The sequence below is a fragment of the Tauraco erythrolophus genome, chromosome 2 (assembly GCF_009769465.1).
Source record: "Tauraco erythrolophus isolate bTauEry1 chromosome 2, bTauEry1.pri, whole genome shotgun sequence".
Classification (NCBI taxonomy): Eukaryota; Metazoa; Chordata; class Aves; order Musophagiformes; family Musophagidae; genus Tauraco; species Tauraco erythrolophus.
In genome coordinates this window covers 18816998-18834929 of record NC_141466.1, presented here as the reverse complement: position 1 = coordinate 18834929, position 17932 = coordinate 18816998, and the positions used below count along the sequence as shown (strand labels likewise).

The 17932-nt window shown below is 41.2% G+C and overlaps 1 protein-coding gene across 2 annotated transcripts in view; it reads right to left on the bottom strand.

Annotated features, from left to right (window-relative positions):
- The window catches only part of FYN (FYN proto-oncogene, Src family tyrosine kinase), an 86630-nt gene that overhangs the window by 21364 nt on the left and 47334 nt on the right, over window positions 1-17932 (bottom strand). For both annotated transcript variants that reach the window (XM_086608103.1, XM_086608102.1), the window contains exons 4-7: window positions 14714-14812; window positions 13521-13624; window positions 8562-8711; window positions 4509-4664 (exon numbers count right to left, since the gene is read on the bottom strand). In XM_086608103.1, coding sequence (XP_086464229.1) covers window positions 4509-4664; window positions 8562-8711; window positions 13521-13624; window positions 14714-14812 — 509 coding nt within the window. The remainder of the gene's footprint in view (window positions 1-4508; window positions 4665-8561; window positions 8712-13520; window positions 13625-14713; window positions 14813-17932) is intronic.

The window sequence follows — 17932 nt, the reverse complement described above, 5'->3', positions numbered from 1 at the left end:
CAACATCATGTTTGAGACCATCTAAGGAACCTGAAGGTGCACAAGTCCATGGCACCTGATGAGATGCATTCGTGGGTTCTGAGGGAACTGGCAGATGAAGTTGCTAAGCCACTATCCATCATATTTAAGAAGTTGTGGCAGTCTGGTGAAGTTCCCACCAACTGGAAAAGGGGAAGCATAACCACCATTTTTAAAAAAGGAAGACCCGGGGAACTACGAGCCAGTCAGTCTCACCTCTGTGCCTGGCAAGATCATTGAGCAGATCCTCCTGGAAACTGTGCTAAGGCACATAGAAAAAAAAAAGGAGGTGATTGGTGACAGCCAACATGGCTTCACTAAGGGCAAATTGTACCTGACAAATGTGGTAGCTGCCTACAATGGGGTTACAATATTGATAGATAAGGGAAGAGCAACTGATGTCATCTACCTGGACTTGTTCAAAGCATTTGACACTGTTCTGCGTGACATCCAAGTCTCTAAATTGGAAAGACATGGCTTTGATAGACAGACCACTTGGTGGATAAGGAATTGGCTGGATGGTCGCACTCAAAGAGTTGTGGTCAACAGCTCGATGTGCAAGTGGAGACCAGTGACGAATGGTGTTCCTCTGGGGTTGGTATTGGGTCCTGCTGTTTAACATCTTTGTCAGCAACATGGATGGTGGGATTGAGTGCACCCTCAGCAAGTTTCCTGATGACACCAAACTGTGTGCTGTGGTCAACATGCTGGAGGGAAGGGATGCCATCCAGAGAGACATTGACAAGCTTGCCAGGTGGGCCCATGCGAACCTCATAAAGTTCAAAAAGGTCAAGTACAAGGTCCTGCACATGAGTCAAGGCAAGGACAAGTACAGGCTGGGCAGAGAATGGATTGAGAGCAGCCCTGAGGAAAAGGACTTGGGAGTGCTGGTGGATGAGAAGCTCAACATGAGCCGGCAATGTGCGCTGGCAGCCCAGAAAGCCAACCGTATCCTGGGCTGCATCAAAAGGAGCGTGGCCAGCAGACCGAGGAAGGTGATTCTGCCCCTCTACTCTGCTCTCATGAGACCCCACCTGGAGTACTGTGTTCAACTCTGGGGCCCTCAACATAAGAAAGACATGGAGCTGTTGGAGCAGATCCAGAGGAGGGCCATGAAGATGCTCAGAGGGCTAGAGCACCTCTCCTACGAAGACAGGCTGAGAGAGTTGGGGTTCTTCAGCCTGGAGAAGAGAAGGCTCCAGGGAGGCCTTCTAGCAGCCTTCCAGTACCTAAAGGGGGCCTACAAGAAAGCTGGAGAGGGACTTTTTACAAGGGCATGCAGTGATAGGACAAGGGGTAATGGCTTTACACTGAAAAAGGGTAGATTTAGATTAGACATAAGGAAGAAATGTTTAACAATGAGGGTGGTGAAACACTGGAACAGGTTGCCCTTGGATGCGCAAGTTGTGGATGCGCCATCCCTGGAGGTGTTCCAAGGCCAGGCTGGATGAGGCTTTGAGCAATGTGATTTTGCGCCATGACAGAGGGGTTGGAACTGGATGATCTTTAAGGTCCCATCCAACCCAAACCATTCTATGATTCTGTGATTCTAAGGAAAAACTGGGGAAAGGTGACTCAGGGCATTCGACAAGAGGTGGGGCTTCATTCAGGTATTTGCAAGGGGGAGAAGGAAGACTGGAAAAAAACAAAACACCTATCTGTGTTAACAGTTTTTTGGGGGGATGGAGACTGGGGAAGGGAAAGGAAGGAAAATGAAAATGGACAGAGATATCACTTTCCTAGTGCCTTCTGGTTGTCTCTTGCCTATACTTGCCAGAACCCTGCTCCAGAGCTGGGGATGAAATGTTTTTGAATGGAACCTGTGATCTGTGATCTGCTGTGTGTTAAGGCATAACAATACTAAATGACTTCAGGAATTAACCACATTGGGTAGAAATTACTCCTCTGCACTTGAGCATGAGGATAGCAGAAGATCTACAAAGCTCGTGAAGATTTAGACTCAGATCTAGTTTCTATAACTTAAGATGTCATCAAAAAAGGTAATGTGTAAAATAAGCCTGGTTTGTCTTTGTTAAAAGCACATTAACAGTTACAAAGGCTCAGCTGCTGCATGGGAATTGGTTAAGCCAAAATAACTTCATCATGAGCTTTTGCAAGCTGCCAGAGCATAGAATGAGCTGGACTGTTTTCTGTGCAGGTGGTCAGGTCCCAGCTGCCACCTTGCCTAGCCGAGGGCGGGGGAGGAGCGGTGACGGAGCCACAGCCTGTGTCGTCCCTCGCTTGCAGGGCAATCCCCGCAGCAACACACAGCTGTGTCTGAGAGGGACTTGAGGCACATATTAGCCCAAGGGTGCTGTGCAAGTTCGGGTTTTGCTATGCCTTGGTTTTCTTCTGCCAGCTCAGTGCCAGGTGCTGTCACTCTTGCCAGCGGTGGAGTAATGTCTTTTGAGTTTCTTCCACCGCTACCCTAGCACATTTATGGAGGGCTCTTGAGGTCTTAGCTTCACTCAGTCCTTCAAATCAGAGCTGAAGCAGGATTTCACTTCAGTGGCACTCCCGTGTAAGCTGGGAAGGACGTGGTTTTGCCTCCTAATTTCAAGCAGGATGTCCAAAATCGTTCCTGATGCATGAAAGGGAGCATGTTTTACCTGGAGCTACTGAGACTCCAGACCACAGAGTGGCATCCATCACAACCACTTTGAGAGGTACTGCAAATTACATGAACAAGGAATGAAACCCTCGTTTCATGGGCACCAGAGTTTCTGTCACTGGCATTAATAAACTAGGATTTTACCTGGTGTGCTGACAGGATTAACTGTGTATTATCTGTTTGCATCGCCTTGATAAAAATCCCAGATTTGTTCTATTACTATGAAGTGTTTTCAGCAGTTCTGTTTTTAAATATTTTTATGAATTTCTTCAGGTAAAAAAAAAAAAGTCAAACAAAAAGGTTAACTTATCCTCTTGGCCCAGACTTCAGTTTAAATTGTTGAATTTTCTTGTTGTGGTTTGGTACTTTTCTCTCTAACAGAAAATCAGCAGAAACCTTCCTCTGAATTTCTGCCACATGTAGTTAGTTACTACTTAATAAATTTTTTATTAATTTTTACTGTGTTAGTCTGTTCCAATTTGGTAATGCTTCAGGGCTGTTAATGTATTTTTACTTTACATTACTTTAAGAAACAAAATGTCATAATTTTAATAATAATTTTTACATTTCTGACAAATATTTGATAGTGGTACTTGGCACTGTATTTCTCATAGCTGATTTTTTTTAAAAAATTGCATTTGCTATTTTAGCTTTTTGTAACAGTTTAAGACCTATGGCACACAAAGCTGACCACTAAGTATTCGCCTCAACCTGCAACTCTCGCAGGCATTCAAGATGGACAAGAGGAAAGTGAAACTGCAGTTATCTGGGGATGCTAATATAAAACACAGGTAGTTTTCTTTGCAGCTGATCAACTGTAATTCTGTGAAAATCTATAAATTTCTATATTTCTAGTCTATAAATGCTATAAATTTCACGAACTTTCTGCCATGTTCCTTGCTGTAGTCTCGCAACAGAAAACAGCTGCAAGAGCCCAGGAGAGCCCGCTGGTGACTTTGGTTGTACATACTTTTGTGTCAGTGCAACAAGAAGGGGAGCCAAACTGCTCCAACAAATGATTCTGACGTAAAGAAACAACATAGAGCAATTCTTTATTTGAATTGATCATTTTAAAGAGGCTTCACAGAATGCAATTTGGCACAGAAATTGAGCCCATCTCTCATTAAATGGCCACTATATTGTGTTTCAATGCTATGGCTATACCAAGATTTATGCATATTTTAAATTGTCATTGTTTTATAGTCATTAAAAGAATGAGGCCCATAGAGAGGGAGAAGTAAGTAAAGCTGGCAAGTGTGCAGAAAACAATGTCAGCGGATTTGGAAAATGTCAATATTTCTGGACTTCAAAGTCGGGGTTCAACTGGGCTGGGTAAGTCTTGCCTCCATTGTCCCTGGTCTCTGTATTGAGTTATGGGTTCTGCTGCAGATACAAATTTCAGAACAGACTTAAAGAAGTGGATGCATGGGAAAGCTAGCTTGACAATATCAGCTTGCTGATATTTGCCATTATTTTTAAACTGGGAGAGTGGATTGAGGCATTTGCAGGGTCAGACCCCATCAGTGCAAAAACACATGAGGAAAGAAAGATGTCTACTTACCAGATTAATTTCTGGTTAGCCATTCTGCCTTACAAGTTCAGCATCATTTCTATTTTAATATCTAGCAATTATGTAGTCACCCAAACAAGCCCCATGCAATTAATGAAGTTTAATGCCCTAACCTGTCACCGCAGTGTGTGCAAATGAAAAGAAGTTTCCCCGTGGATTATTGCATTTAGGTCTGGCTGTTCCAAGTGATATAGACTAACATTTTGTACTATTCTGATCTTTAGCTTTAAGATCTCTACTTGAAATGTTTATTTCTGCCAAGAGGGCCTTAAAAGATCCATCCAAAGCAAAATATATTCTCTGCCTTACCACGCCACACTTCAGCGAAACACCCCTGACCAAGCTTCTGTTCCAGAAACAATGAATCACGTGCAACTTCCCATGCATCTTTAGCCAATCCAACAGTTTGTGGGGTATTATTCGTAGCAATCACAGTTAAGTTAAAACACAAACCATCAGCTTTCTCTATAGGAGAGGAAATTAATAAAAAAAACACACTTATAATCCAAAATTAAGCATGCATTGAGAAAGATGGAAGGTGACTTGTCTCTCAGTGCTGCATTAAAATTCATTTGCAAACACCGATTTTTGGATACTGAAGGTGAGGACTTTTTTCGTTAGCTTGCAGAGAAAAAGGCTCCTTGGTATAATTAATAGATTACCATGTGAGCCTTGATTTATTATTAAGACAGTGGTAATTTGTCAAAATCAAAACCTTCCAAGGAAACATGGAATTTCAGTTTTCTTTTGCCATCAATTACAGTGAAAGTTGAAGATTAAAGTATTTCAAAGTCAAAGACATGTTTCCAAAGGTACTTTTCCGAACAGTTTCAGCTTTGCTTGTTTTTTCTTGTGGGTCACAATGTCCTACATTTTCACCTTCCATCTTGTAATCCCCACACAGAGAGCTATTTTAGAATAATTATTTTGCTCCATACCCATCCATACTTCCCCAAACTGCCCATTTCCCAGTCTCTTGATCAACTGTAGGGATTCTCGTGGAATTTCCCAGACATCTTTGGTTTTGACAGACAGATCAGTAAGCCTTGGCATTCCTTTATGACAGGGGACTACTAAGCGGCAGCAAAGACCTGCAGCTCTCTCTGATGGAGCCAGAAGTGAAGCCAACAGCAAAGGAGAGGAAAGAAAAAAAAGTGTGACATGAAACAAAAACAGTAAGCATAAAACAATGCTACTCACAATAGCGGTTAGTTGCATACCACAAAGCATCCTGGAAGATCAGAAATTGAACATTGAAACATATTCATTTGAGACAGAACAGGAAATATTTTAGTCTCCGTTTCCACAACCTGAAATGGAAGGTGACCACCAATGGTTTCCCTTGTGAACTCAGGATTTTCCTTCTCCCATAATGCTGCATTAAGATAACTTCATGAGTAACTGGTGTACTATAGTGCAGTATGACTTTTTAAAAATCATCTGTAAGTCCGTCACAAACTGGATTGTTTCTGAGCTGAGTAAAAGAAATACAGAGAAGATGCACTTTTTCTGAAAATCACAGCAATGAAAATTTGGTGGACTTTGTTGCTAATTTTTTTCTATGTATCCTGGGAAAAGATATTTTCTATATTCTACTTTGTGAAAAGGTTTTTTTGTAGGTGTCCTGTAAAACTTTTTCTGCCATTCTTTCTAGAGCAAACATTTATTAGCATGTGCAGTCAGTCCTACATCATTTGAGTCAGATTCATTTTATTTATCTCTTGCAAAGCTTCACAGAAGACTGAACTGTGACAAAAGTCAGAAGATATTTTAGCAGGAGTAAAAAAAAACGATATATATAAAATTATATACACACATATTGTTGTATAGTATACTATGCTGCACAAAGCAGACTACTATATAAATCTTGCACAGCAACTTGTATCTTAAAACAGGTGCAGCAGAGCACAACAAGGTGGGGAACTGCAATTGTATTTCAGACTCAAACATAACCTTTATTCTCCCATGCAAGATTTCTTTCTGGGCAGGTAAACAGTTTGTTTCAGCATCACAAGGTGGGCAAGCACCGAAGCTCCTTGCAACACCAAGCTCTACCTCCTCAGCACAAATGTTATGGGACGGTGAGGAAGTCCCTACAGACACCCTGACATGGACCTTGTTGTATCTCCTGTAGCAAGACAACAAAGACCATGAAACAGGGAAGATGAGCTGACGAGTTGACATGTCTTATTCTAAGATAATTCCAATGGGAACATTAGGAGAGGGACTACTCAAAATATGGATAGTATCTGGAAAGCTTCTTTATGAGTTTGGACAGCTGCAGAAAGAAATTGGAGGGTTTTAAGACCTCCTTGTTTTCTTTAGTTGAAAAAAAAAAGCTTGGAATGCTGGAGCTCCAGTTAAGCCTAGACTGCACGCTCGAGAGCTTATGCTTGACAGGCCGGCTGTTAGGGATTGGGTGAACGGTGCTTCAACTTCAGACGTGCTGTTACTGGACTGTAGTCTGATGTCAGGACACCCTGGGGATCTCAGTATTTTTCCTTTATAAATCTCATCTATGAAAGTCCAGACATCACAGTTAATTTTATTATCCAGGTAAGAAGGGGCTGGGATCAGAGGGAAGTCCGGCTAATAAGGGTACTGGGCAGTGCAATGGGAGTGCAGCGCAGGGATACCTGTGCTGTGTCTGCACAAGGGTACACTTTGTACTTCTAACTCCTGACCCAGGACTGCTTACATGAGACCAAACTGCACACTGTCTACCTGGGCAGCCTGGCTTCCAGCTGCCTGGACAGAGGGCATCCTCCGGCCTGGACAGCTATGGGATGAAGGCTGAAGGGTGGGCTGCAGAGCATATTGGTCCTGCTGTGAAGGCACTGACCTGTGGCTTTAGCAGTGGTTCTTCAGGAACCATTCTGATCTTTATGGAATCATTGGGCATCTTTGAGCTCTCCCTAGAAGTAAATCTAGGCACTCACAAGGGGTTGTACTAATCTACCTCTCACAATCCAGAGTGCGGAGCAGGCAGCTAGAAGCAGCCTTTACGTTTTGAGTCAGCTGGGGCTGGCATGAAATGAGGGCTTCTGTGTTCACTTGAGTCTGGGAGACCACAGGTGAAACCTCTGGAGCGTGGGTCTGTACCATGCCCTCCTGAGCTACTCTAACTGGATCCTGCTGATTATCCCTCTGTGTTGCACAGAAATGGCTATTTCCAGATCTATTTGTTTCTGCATGTGTGCATGGAAAATACACCACCCAAGTAATTTAAAAGTTGACATATACCAGCTGGTATAGTGGGGTTGAAAATGGTCTTCCTTAGATGTGAGTTTTTATACACTATTTAGCTTAGTTTAATGTAGAGTCACCAGAAACAACTAGAAATTCTCCCAGGCAGCACACACCCATCAGAAATTGGGCGGAGAAGACAGCCAGATGTCTAGTATGAATAGCAAAAGAATACAGCAGACAGAGTACAAAGAGTACAAAGAATACAGAAAAATATCCCACAGAGAAGTTTATTTCCCAAGTAAAAATTATGAAAAGTTTTTGAGTAGTGAGCGTTTGAAGTCATCTGTTAATATTATGAAAAGCTAAAGTAAGGAAAAAATAAAAGGCAAGAAAATTCAAAATACAAATTTCTGCTTAAAAAATGACCATGTTGAGAAGCATGGTAATTTCCTATGTAAGAACTGGGTGTCCTATGCAGAGGTTTGGGGTGGGGATTTAAAGTTGTATCTGTTGTACACCAATTACCAGTGACAGCAGGATGCACTTTTGGGTTGAATAGTGCATACCACATTTTAATCACAGAAATTAAAAAAAAAAAAAAAAAAGAGCTTGGTGGGTAGACACAAACAGTGTGCATAAATAAACCCCCACTTTGCCATAGCTATTTTTAAAATTTGACTGATTATAATTTAAATGTTAATACTTTGCACTTTGAACACAAATCCAGTAGGAAAACTTGAGTCAGGTAATATACGCAAACCTTTTGGTCATTGCTTTAGGTGACCGAATTCCACAATGCGATTGCCTATTTGTTTTATTAGCGATACTGTGTTGCAAAATGGTACATATTGGCACTTGCTGATGCACAGGGAATTCATGCTTTGAGATGTGCAAGTGAAATTCAGTAATTCTGTTTGCTTAGAAGAGGGAGAGCAGGCAAAACCTTTACCTCAGCAGAGTGCTAGCTTTTAGAAGCTGTGCCGCTGTACACTGTGAATGGCACTCAAAGCCATTTATAATTGTAATGGGAAAGGGATAATGGAAGATGCATTCCAACAAGCAAGAGACATAGCTCAAATGACTCTTTAGGGCATCTTACACATACATCAGCTCAGCACCAAACACTTTTGTTTTAAAATACTTCAGAGTGCTGTGTATTATCTGAAAAATTACCTGAATAATGCTGAACCAGCTGCTGAAGAGTTTCGAATTGTGCCCGAGTTGTGATATAATATCCGCCATTGTCAAGTTTACGAATCTTATAATGTTTGACATGATCTCCTTTCATATCATCCCAGTCTCGAATAGACAGGGAATAGGCACCTGTTCCAAGCAAAGGGGAAATAAAAAGTTGTAAGTAGCTTTCAGATACAAAGATTTTCATTTGCTGGTCAGATGTTATAAAGTGAAAGAGAAATTGCTTCGAAAAAATGCTTACTGTACCTTGAAAAAGAACAAGTGAATCTAACAAAATGAAGTAAGTATCACAGAAATCTTAAGATGTTCACACCATGTCCCTTTTACACTTTTCTAGAAAGAAATCAGGACTTCCATGTAAATGAAAACTCACATTTTAACATTTACTGCTACAGGTTGTTAAATTGACTTTTCGTATTCTAAGTGTCAGGTTACACTGCAAATACTATAGGTAAATGCCAGTGGGCAGTAAATATCAAGATTTTCATAGGAATCACTGGAGATAATGACTTTATATGCGTGTAGTGTTGTTACCCAGATGGATCCCAAACTTCTTTACAAACATTAAACAACCAAATTAGCACACTTTATACGTCACAGTCTTTGGAAGGTGATACTAGACCGAAACTGTGCACCAGGAGATGTGCAAGAACTGCATGTTTCATTTTCCAAATCCATGCTGGTGCTTTAGAGCTTACTGGTGGGAATCAGATGCCCAAATACAGGAGTCAAGTGCTACATGAGATGTCCCAGGACATCCTGCTTGGCAGTTTTCCCACAGGCTGTCACATTTGTTGGATTGACGTGGATGCCCTGCAGACATTTCAAAAGGCTCTGGATGCTCATGGCCAGGTAAAGGCACCTCAGTTGAGGGGCTGGATTTAGTTTTAGGTGTAGCAGTGGCTCTCTGCAGGTGGGTTATAGGCTTGATTTAGATGCCCACACATAAGCTTCTGGTGCTATTAGGGCAGCTGAATCCCAGCCTAGTTTCTATGAGTGTTATGGCACTGTAGATATTGATGGCGTAATGCAGAGGTTTGAGCAGTAGACGTCTGCTGTCACGGGCAGCCGAACTGAAACCCAGTTTCCCGCTGACTGTAAAGGGAGCTTGGCCACCTACATGGGGATCTGCACATTCATGTCTTTTAATTTGAAGCACAGGCCTATTCTACATACAGTGACATCCATGTGTTGGTTCTCTACAGTGTCAAATGCAAAGCTGGACTTTACAGCATAATGCAGTTTCTGCGCAAAAGCATGGCCGTTTCAAAGGCAGTGGAGAAGACAAGTCTTCACTCATGGCTCAGACGAATATTGTGTTTCCTCAAAGGTAATTCAGGCATTAGAAGGAAAAAAAAATGGAGGTAACGGGCAGCTGCAGAGATCTCAGGAAGATCCTCCTTCTGGAGCCTGGCCTGCTTTCACTGGCAACCATGTCAGCTAAGGGCAGGAAAGGAAAAGCACCAGCAGATAGTTTTGTTTGACATGAAAGGTGGAGTGATTTCCTACAGGTCTGATAACAAACAGCACGAACTTCTGCTTATCCCAAGACAGGGGACTTTTCAACTGGCAGGTTCACATCCTCCAGAACCACATCCAGCTAAGTGAAATGGTTTAAAGAACCCTCACAGTAACACCATTGAGATTCCAGGTGCAACATGCCTTTCCTGGATGTCTCCCCAGGATGAAGTTTTCCTGACCGTGTTAACCTGCAACAGCTCACACTGGCAGGCAGCTCCCTGCCAAGGGAGCTGCAGTAAACAAAATGTCTCCACCCTGACTCCAAGGATTTCACAAATTCCCTGTTGTTTTTCCTCTAAATAGGAGGAAAAGAGCCAACACTTGCACAGATTATTCTGGTTTACGTGAATGGGAGACACCCTGAGAGGAGTGACAGGGTTTTTTTTCCTAAGTGTAGAAAAAATACTGTTTGCTTAGGATGTTTTTCTGAGGAGGTTCTTCTACTGAGTAAGTACACCTCTCTCAGCTAGGAGTTCAAAGCTTTCTAGGGATTTGCAAGCGTGTCTCATGCATGCTTTGTACTACCACTCTGGGTTGTACACTGTCAGCCTACTTTCAAAATTTTCTAAGCAGTGTTCTCCACCTCCGCACTTGTGAATTTTGATCCACTGGCAGCAGCTGTATTTTCTTTAGTCATGCTCCCTGCCTATCTGGTCACTATTTTAGATTCTTTAGGAAAATGTAAACAATCTGTGGCTCCAGGTCCGCCATCAGAGCCGTGTGGGTGGCCCTCTGCGGAATCCCACTGACCTCAGATCAAGTTGCAGGACTAGGGCTTTAGTTCAAATCTGGACAAAAACAAGAACCAAGATGGATTTCATTATTCATTTATTTAGCCTATTGGTTATTTATACTATTCATTATTATCTAATGATAAATTAAAATAGAAGACATATACATAATAAAAATTTGGATAGAAATACAACATTACAATATATCATATTAGTGAATTCTTTTAAAAAAACAAACCTAAAACCAGACAGCCTTGGAGGGTGGAGATTGAAACTAGGCGAAGGATTATACAGACAAGAGCTGATAAAGTACCTGGATAGTCAGGCATTGAAAAAATGAAAAGCGAGCTCCATATGATTTATTTTGGAAGTAAGAAGAGAAGGCAATCATGATCAAGGGAGGTTAAATTCATGCTGAAGTCACCCATGATGATACTTTTAACATGATCCTGATTAATTTTATTATCGTTATTATTTAAAGCAGAAGGGATGATTCTAGGTCACAAAACAATTCCTGCCCCAAGCCTAAGACGACTAGCTAGAGTAAGGCATTTTGAGAAGACTTATGGGAGAATGCACCATGTGAGCCCTCCCAGTGAACTTTATTCTCTCTCATGAACAACAAGCTCCCTCTGTTTTCTTCTGATAGTATACTGAAACACCCCAAGGATGAGAAAGCAAATAGGCATTTTTGACAAAAACCATGTATGTTTTTTTCCAATGGGTTTGATGCAAACTTAGCCTGAAGATGTGGAAAGCCTTAGGTTCAAATGCAGAGAAATTAAACTTGCTGCTATAAGTCTGTCCATGATGCATTACTCCATTTCTCCAATGCTTTTGTGTCTCACAAGAAGCTCTAGAAAAAAGCCCTGACTTAGCTAACTAAACAGCCCTGAAAAACATATCCCTGTATCACTGTATAAAAAAATGGTCAAAACAGACTAAACTGATAATGTGCTTTAGAGAAAAAGTATTGTGTTTGTTTTTAGGATACATGGAGGCCTATATGAGAGAGTTTTTAAACTCAGCACAGAGTGGAATGAAGTCCTGCTCCTCACACACATCATGACAACTGTTGGTGAAAACAAACAGGTGGAGGCTATTTGCAGAAAAAGAGCAAGTTAGAGCCTGTCTTGCTCCTGGTGAGAATGCCTCACTGCTACATAAGGTATGGTGAAGCTGCGGAGTGACAAGATGGGAAATGAGCTGTCTGAAACAACTGTATGTCTATTCAGGTTTTGCATCAGAAATGGTCTTTAGAGTTACGGGCAGCGAAGGAAAAATCCAGCGGCTGCAGCAGTCAAAAATATAGACCGTACAATTTTAGATGACAGAATGCAGCATCTGAAGAGAGGTCCAGTAGAGAGCAGAGGGAAGCAGTGCTTCTCTTCTTTAAACCCCTTTACGAGCCGTGACTCCAACCACTTCACATGCTAACTCTAACTGACAGAGTGTGCTCTGATCAAAGCACTGACAAGGCAGTGCTTTAATTACATGAACCACCATTAGACTTCAGAACTTACATGGAATTAATTCTAGTGACTTATGCTTCCCACAGCTATTGTTTTGGATTGCTGGTTAATTGAGAAATGGCCAGGTTTGTTTCCACTTAGTTGAAGGTTTTCTCCTCAATAGTTGCATGAGTTAGAGAGATCTTTTCATACGTGTGAAGCTTTGAAGAAGATGTTGACAGGCCTCATGAACAAAATGTAAAAGCAAAGATAGCACTCACCAAGAAAATTGGAACTCCTCCAATATTTTTAGAGGGAAGGAGGAGAATACATCCTTCCACTTGACTTCAACAGAATGGATAGCTGAATACTTTATGAATATATTAATTAGAAATATTTTCAAGTCCTTTTACTGCTAATTTATGAATTTAAAACTGCTACATCTTTTTTTTTTTTTTTTCTTTCTCTCCAGGGATCCAAAGGGGAAAGGCCAAAAAATCCCCTAATCTTGCCAAAATAATAAACCGTACCTCCCCACTACATCTTATCTCACATCTTCCAGGCAAGAAGGTTCAAATATGCTGCTTGTTCAGAAGTAAGCAGTAATTTTCACCAAATTAAACTGGAGATTCCCAGCATCCATTCACAGTAAGCCATGTCTGGACGTGAATATGGACACCAGAACGTCTGCGTCCTGTAGCCCCATAGCTGCTGTTCTGAGGGGCTACTCTCCACCCAACTCCATTGCAATAGTAGTATCCTCAACACATGTGTTGAGAGAGGCAGTGTGATGTTCAGAGTGTGACAACAGAGCACCTTGCCTATGCATGACTTAGAGGTTGTGAAGTCTCCTTCTCTGGAGATGTTCAAAACCCGCCTGGAAACGTTCTTGTGTGATCTGATCTAGGTGGTCCTGCTCTGGCAGGTGGATTGGACTAGATGATCCTTTGAGGTCCCTTCTAATCCCTAACATTCTGCGATTCTGTGATTCTGTGTCTTGCACTGCAGATACCATGAGTTGAACTTGGCATGGGTTGCACTTGGGTTGTTCTCTGCTTTGAACACTCACTCTAAGACCCGGGATATCCAGACATCTGATTCCTTAGCACACATGTATGCAAGATGACATTCATCTCTACCTTCATACCACTGAAAACAATATTTCACAAACTTAGCACAATTTTTCTCATATATCATCTCATTCATAGTCAGAATAGCTTTGGCCAGCCTACCTTTGGTAGTTTCACTTTCCCGGATCAGGAAGGTACCTCTGGGGTTTCCAAATGACAACAGCTGCCTCTCAGCATCTTTTCGGCCAAGTTTGCCAAAGTACCACCTTATGGAAACATCAAAAATAGTAAGACAAATGCTACATAGGATTACTACATAGTGTCACAGAGCTGAGACATGGAGGATTATATTTGCGGAAACTGATTACTCAAGTATATTCAACAATTTTTGTCTCTTTTATTGTGGTGAAAGGTAATGTGACAAGCTGTGTAGTAGATGTATATATTGTGGAGTAGCACTTTGCATTAAGCCTATAATCAGTAGATGCTGAGAATGCTTGTTTGGTGTCTTATGGCAAAGGTCAAACTTTGGCAAACAGAGAGCAAGACTTGGTGGGGGGAAAGGATAGACAAGGAAAAGGGCAGAAAAATGTGTCGCTGCTGAAGAGCAGTTATTTTACAGATGTTGCTACGGACTACATATTTGACTTACATAGTGATGTATTAGTATTCAATATTTTTGTTGCAGCACAGCTATAAAATTTCAGTAGAAGGACCAGATGTAACCACTTCACTGTGGTTGTATAAGGCTGTCAGAGTTTCAGTACCTTTTTCCTTCCTGCAGCAATTTTTTTATTTTGGTTTCATAATCAACCAAATACAATCTTAAGTACAGACTACGGTAGTACCTGCTCAGCTATACAAGCTCCTCCAGTGTATCTTTTATACTGGAAATGTTATGGATACGCACAGCACTCCACTTTTCACATTGATATGTCCTCGTTATACTGCCTGCTGTATGTGTTGTATGCATCCTACCTATTCGTAGGTATTTTTTGATACAGTGTGCCCTCTTAATTAGACAGTTTGCACACTAATTGACTCCAAATATTTTTACAAGTTGGTTCAGGAAAAGTAAGGGCACTTTTCACTTAAAGTTTGAAATTGGTCGACACTTGAATAAAGGAAGCAGACCTATGCTTCTTTAGGTTTTCTTCCTTTGTTTTGACATTGAAAAAGTACTGAGCTTGTGCTTCTTTTGTTACTAATTACCTAATTATTTATCAGTGCAGTTAAGAACTGAAATAAAAATAATGTAAGTCATTTGAAAAATTGCTGCAATCAATCAAAACCAACTCCTCAAACCTCCTTCAAATACAGCACTAATGGGTCTTTACAATGAAAAGAAAACATACTCCTCTGCTTGGATGGAATCGACTGGAGCCACATAATTACTGGGAATGTAACCAGTTTCTCCTGTTGTCAAGGACCGGGCCTCCCACCAGTCTCCTTCCCTGCAGAAACAGAGGTGAGGAAGAGAAGCGAGAGAGAGACACAGCTGTAAAGACAATGATCTGACTTTGCTAACAGCACCCGCAGCTGCGCGGCATAAGAGGCCACAGTAACTCATCTATCACCAGAGTGCTTCCGAGAGAGCTGCTTGCATCTAAACCCAAATAATATCCAGATTTCTTTACACCTATTATTATTTCAGCAGTGATTAGTAATGTAGCCTTCCAAATATAGCATAATGGCATAAACAGGCATAACAACACAGTGAAATCAGATTTGGTGATGGCTGGATTTGGCCTACAGTATTGAAAACTGTCTCCATAACAATTATTCTAATACAGACCCTTGAGAGAGCTTGTAGAAAAACTGCCAAACTGAACACTGCCACATCCACTGCTAATTTTAAGCTTCTATGGGCATAATTAATCTGAAACCCAAAGGCATTAAAAAGCCATCTATCAACATGGAGTTTTAGATAGCCCTTAAGGATCACACTTCGTTGTCTAGATTCCCTCTCTTGGTCACCTAGAGGAGGTCTCTGAAGTAGCAAAAGACTTAGCTGTGTTTTCAAGTACTTACAAAATTCCATTCTTCTACAACATTTAAGTATGAAGAGGTCCATGCAGGACCATTTTATGGCAGAATTCCACAGGCTTAGCATCAATTTTTGTCATATACGTGTGTGTACATGGTACTGCCATTCAGACAATGCACGTTGCTGTAGAACGTGCAGCTTTAAGAGAAGTTTATTTCTCAGCTTTTTACAGGATGCAATGATTTGAGATTTAGCAATTTGTATTTCACTCTCAGCACCAGATTCACTGATGTTTAACTCCTACCGCTGCTAATAAACATTCTCTTTTCTATTTCTGCTTAGAAACTTCTTCTCAGTTCCCCTCTCTGTAAAATAGAGATTTGTTCACTAAATAAAACACTATTATTGAATGAGGCCAGAGAATTCAGCCTTTTCTGTAAGCAAGCAGTTACAGAAAACGCATTGTCTAAGCTATTACTGGCAAAAACGGTTACATCAAGGTGAGCTTGTACTTTAGATTTTCATCTCCACTTTAACAGTTTGAAAGAGTACAACCCCTATGGAAAACAACTAGAAAACAGCTGTGATTAGTCAAAAAGGAGATGTTTCCAATTCTACAGTTCAAAAAAGTGAAGAACAAGTAGCTTTTCTAGAGGCTGGCAGCTGACACTATTTTAATACACCTTGTGTGCATTAGCGTGCCAGGCAAGTGGCCCTATCTGTTTACATCCCTAATTTTATCAGCTGAAGCACTAACCCTTCCCCCATATGCTGCTGTAGAATATTTCTGAGAGATTATGCCGTACTGCGGTTGATAAATCGTACCATTATGTTTCTTCTCCTTACTGTACAGAGAGTCCACTAGATGGAGGTATTTTATCATATCTAGGGAGGAAAAAAGCAGTCCTGTAGAGGATCACATCAGGAACAACCCCCTTGGCTTTGACAGAGGAGCTTAAATCTCCCAAAGCACTGCCAGAAAGAAGGAGGAGGAAAACAGACTTTTTTCACAGCTCTTCATTTTAAACACCCAGCTGAGGTAGGAGGAGGGTAGTCAACGGGGCTAGTAGCTGGGGTGTGCGGGAGTGGCGGTGGGGATGCTGGGGATGGCTGAGTGTTTCTAAGCCCCGAAGTCGGGCTCTGCTCTGAACCACCCCTGCAGGTACTTCTTTCCCCCAGACTGCCCTTGGTACCGTTTCTGACTGCAAATCACCCTCTGTACGCCACTTCAGGTATTGCTATTCCGAACTTTTAATCCAAAGCACAAATTGAATTTCATTTGTTGAGAGCTAAAAAAAAAAATAAATCCAAACCCCTCCAAAAATTCCAGACAAACTAGTTCTGTGCATGCATATGCTTTCTGGTTGTAAGCAGCATTGAGGGACTCTTAAAAAAATGGGCTTCTTTCTTATAATTTCTGATATAAGTGAAGAGAGGAAGCATTCTCATAGAAAAGCTGCTTTCCGGAGATTCCCAGCCCGGCTGTCACTACTCCAAGAGTGTGGTTAGATTCGTGTTTATAAGCAGACAGAGCTGACTACGATGGGAACTGAGCTTCTATAATCCTACAGGAAAGTCAGTGGATACTTGTGTTTTTATTTTCTTTCTCTTAGAAAACCTTTCTCCAGGCAGTAATTACAACCACCCACACGTGGAGGAATCTCTCCTTGCTCCGCAAGTCCTGGTGAGCACCCCCTGATTTAATCAACTGGTGCATATAAGGAATTTATAATGCGTGGGATTTATTCTTGCTTCAAGTTATGGCATAGGAAAGCAGCAGGCAACATGAACAAAAATGGATGATCGGTTAAAAAGGTTTTTTTTTCCAAGTACTAATTCAGAAGCAGAGAGGTTTTTAAACTGCTGCTCCCTCTACAAGTCGTAACTGAAGTTTCTGTGCTTTCATCTACATCAAAGCTCTCTAGCTTCATGGCTTCATGAAATATTCCACAGAATTACCTGATTTTAATTTTTTTTCAACTTTACTGCACATTGAGCCCACTCCAACCCTGGAGTTTTCTATTAAAATTGACAGGAGTTGCACCAGGGATGAATTTGCCTCGCTGTCACATAGTGTAAGAAAAAAAAATGAAAGCAATATCACAAAGCCTCTAGAAAGTGACATACTTGGTTGTTAACCCATTTTTACCTCTACATGATAGCAATACTGAACGTAACACAGAGCCGTCAACTTTATGTTCTTAGCCAAGAATTACAAGATGTTCAGATATAGGTCAGTAGCACAGTAACTTTTAGATGCCATTTTTAAACTGCTTTTTTTTTTTCCTGTGGGAAGTTAATAAAATTAATTCTAAGTTGACGATTTCCAGGATGAAACTGTGGTTTTCATGCCAAACTCAACTGTATGGTGGTGCATTCTCACTTAACGGAACTTGTAGCATGTTCTGACTGTATCACCTACCTTTAAAAGGAAAAAAATATCTTTTAAATTTGGCATGCAAGTCTGGGTAACATTTCTTTTGTGAATCAGTTTTTAGCTCATTTCTGTGTAGAGATACTTGCAGGAGATTGCAAAAAGTGTTAGTACATGCCTTGCAGAACTTCTGTGGCTACTGGTAAAGTACAG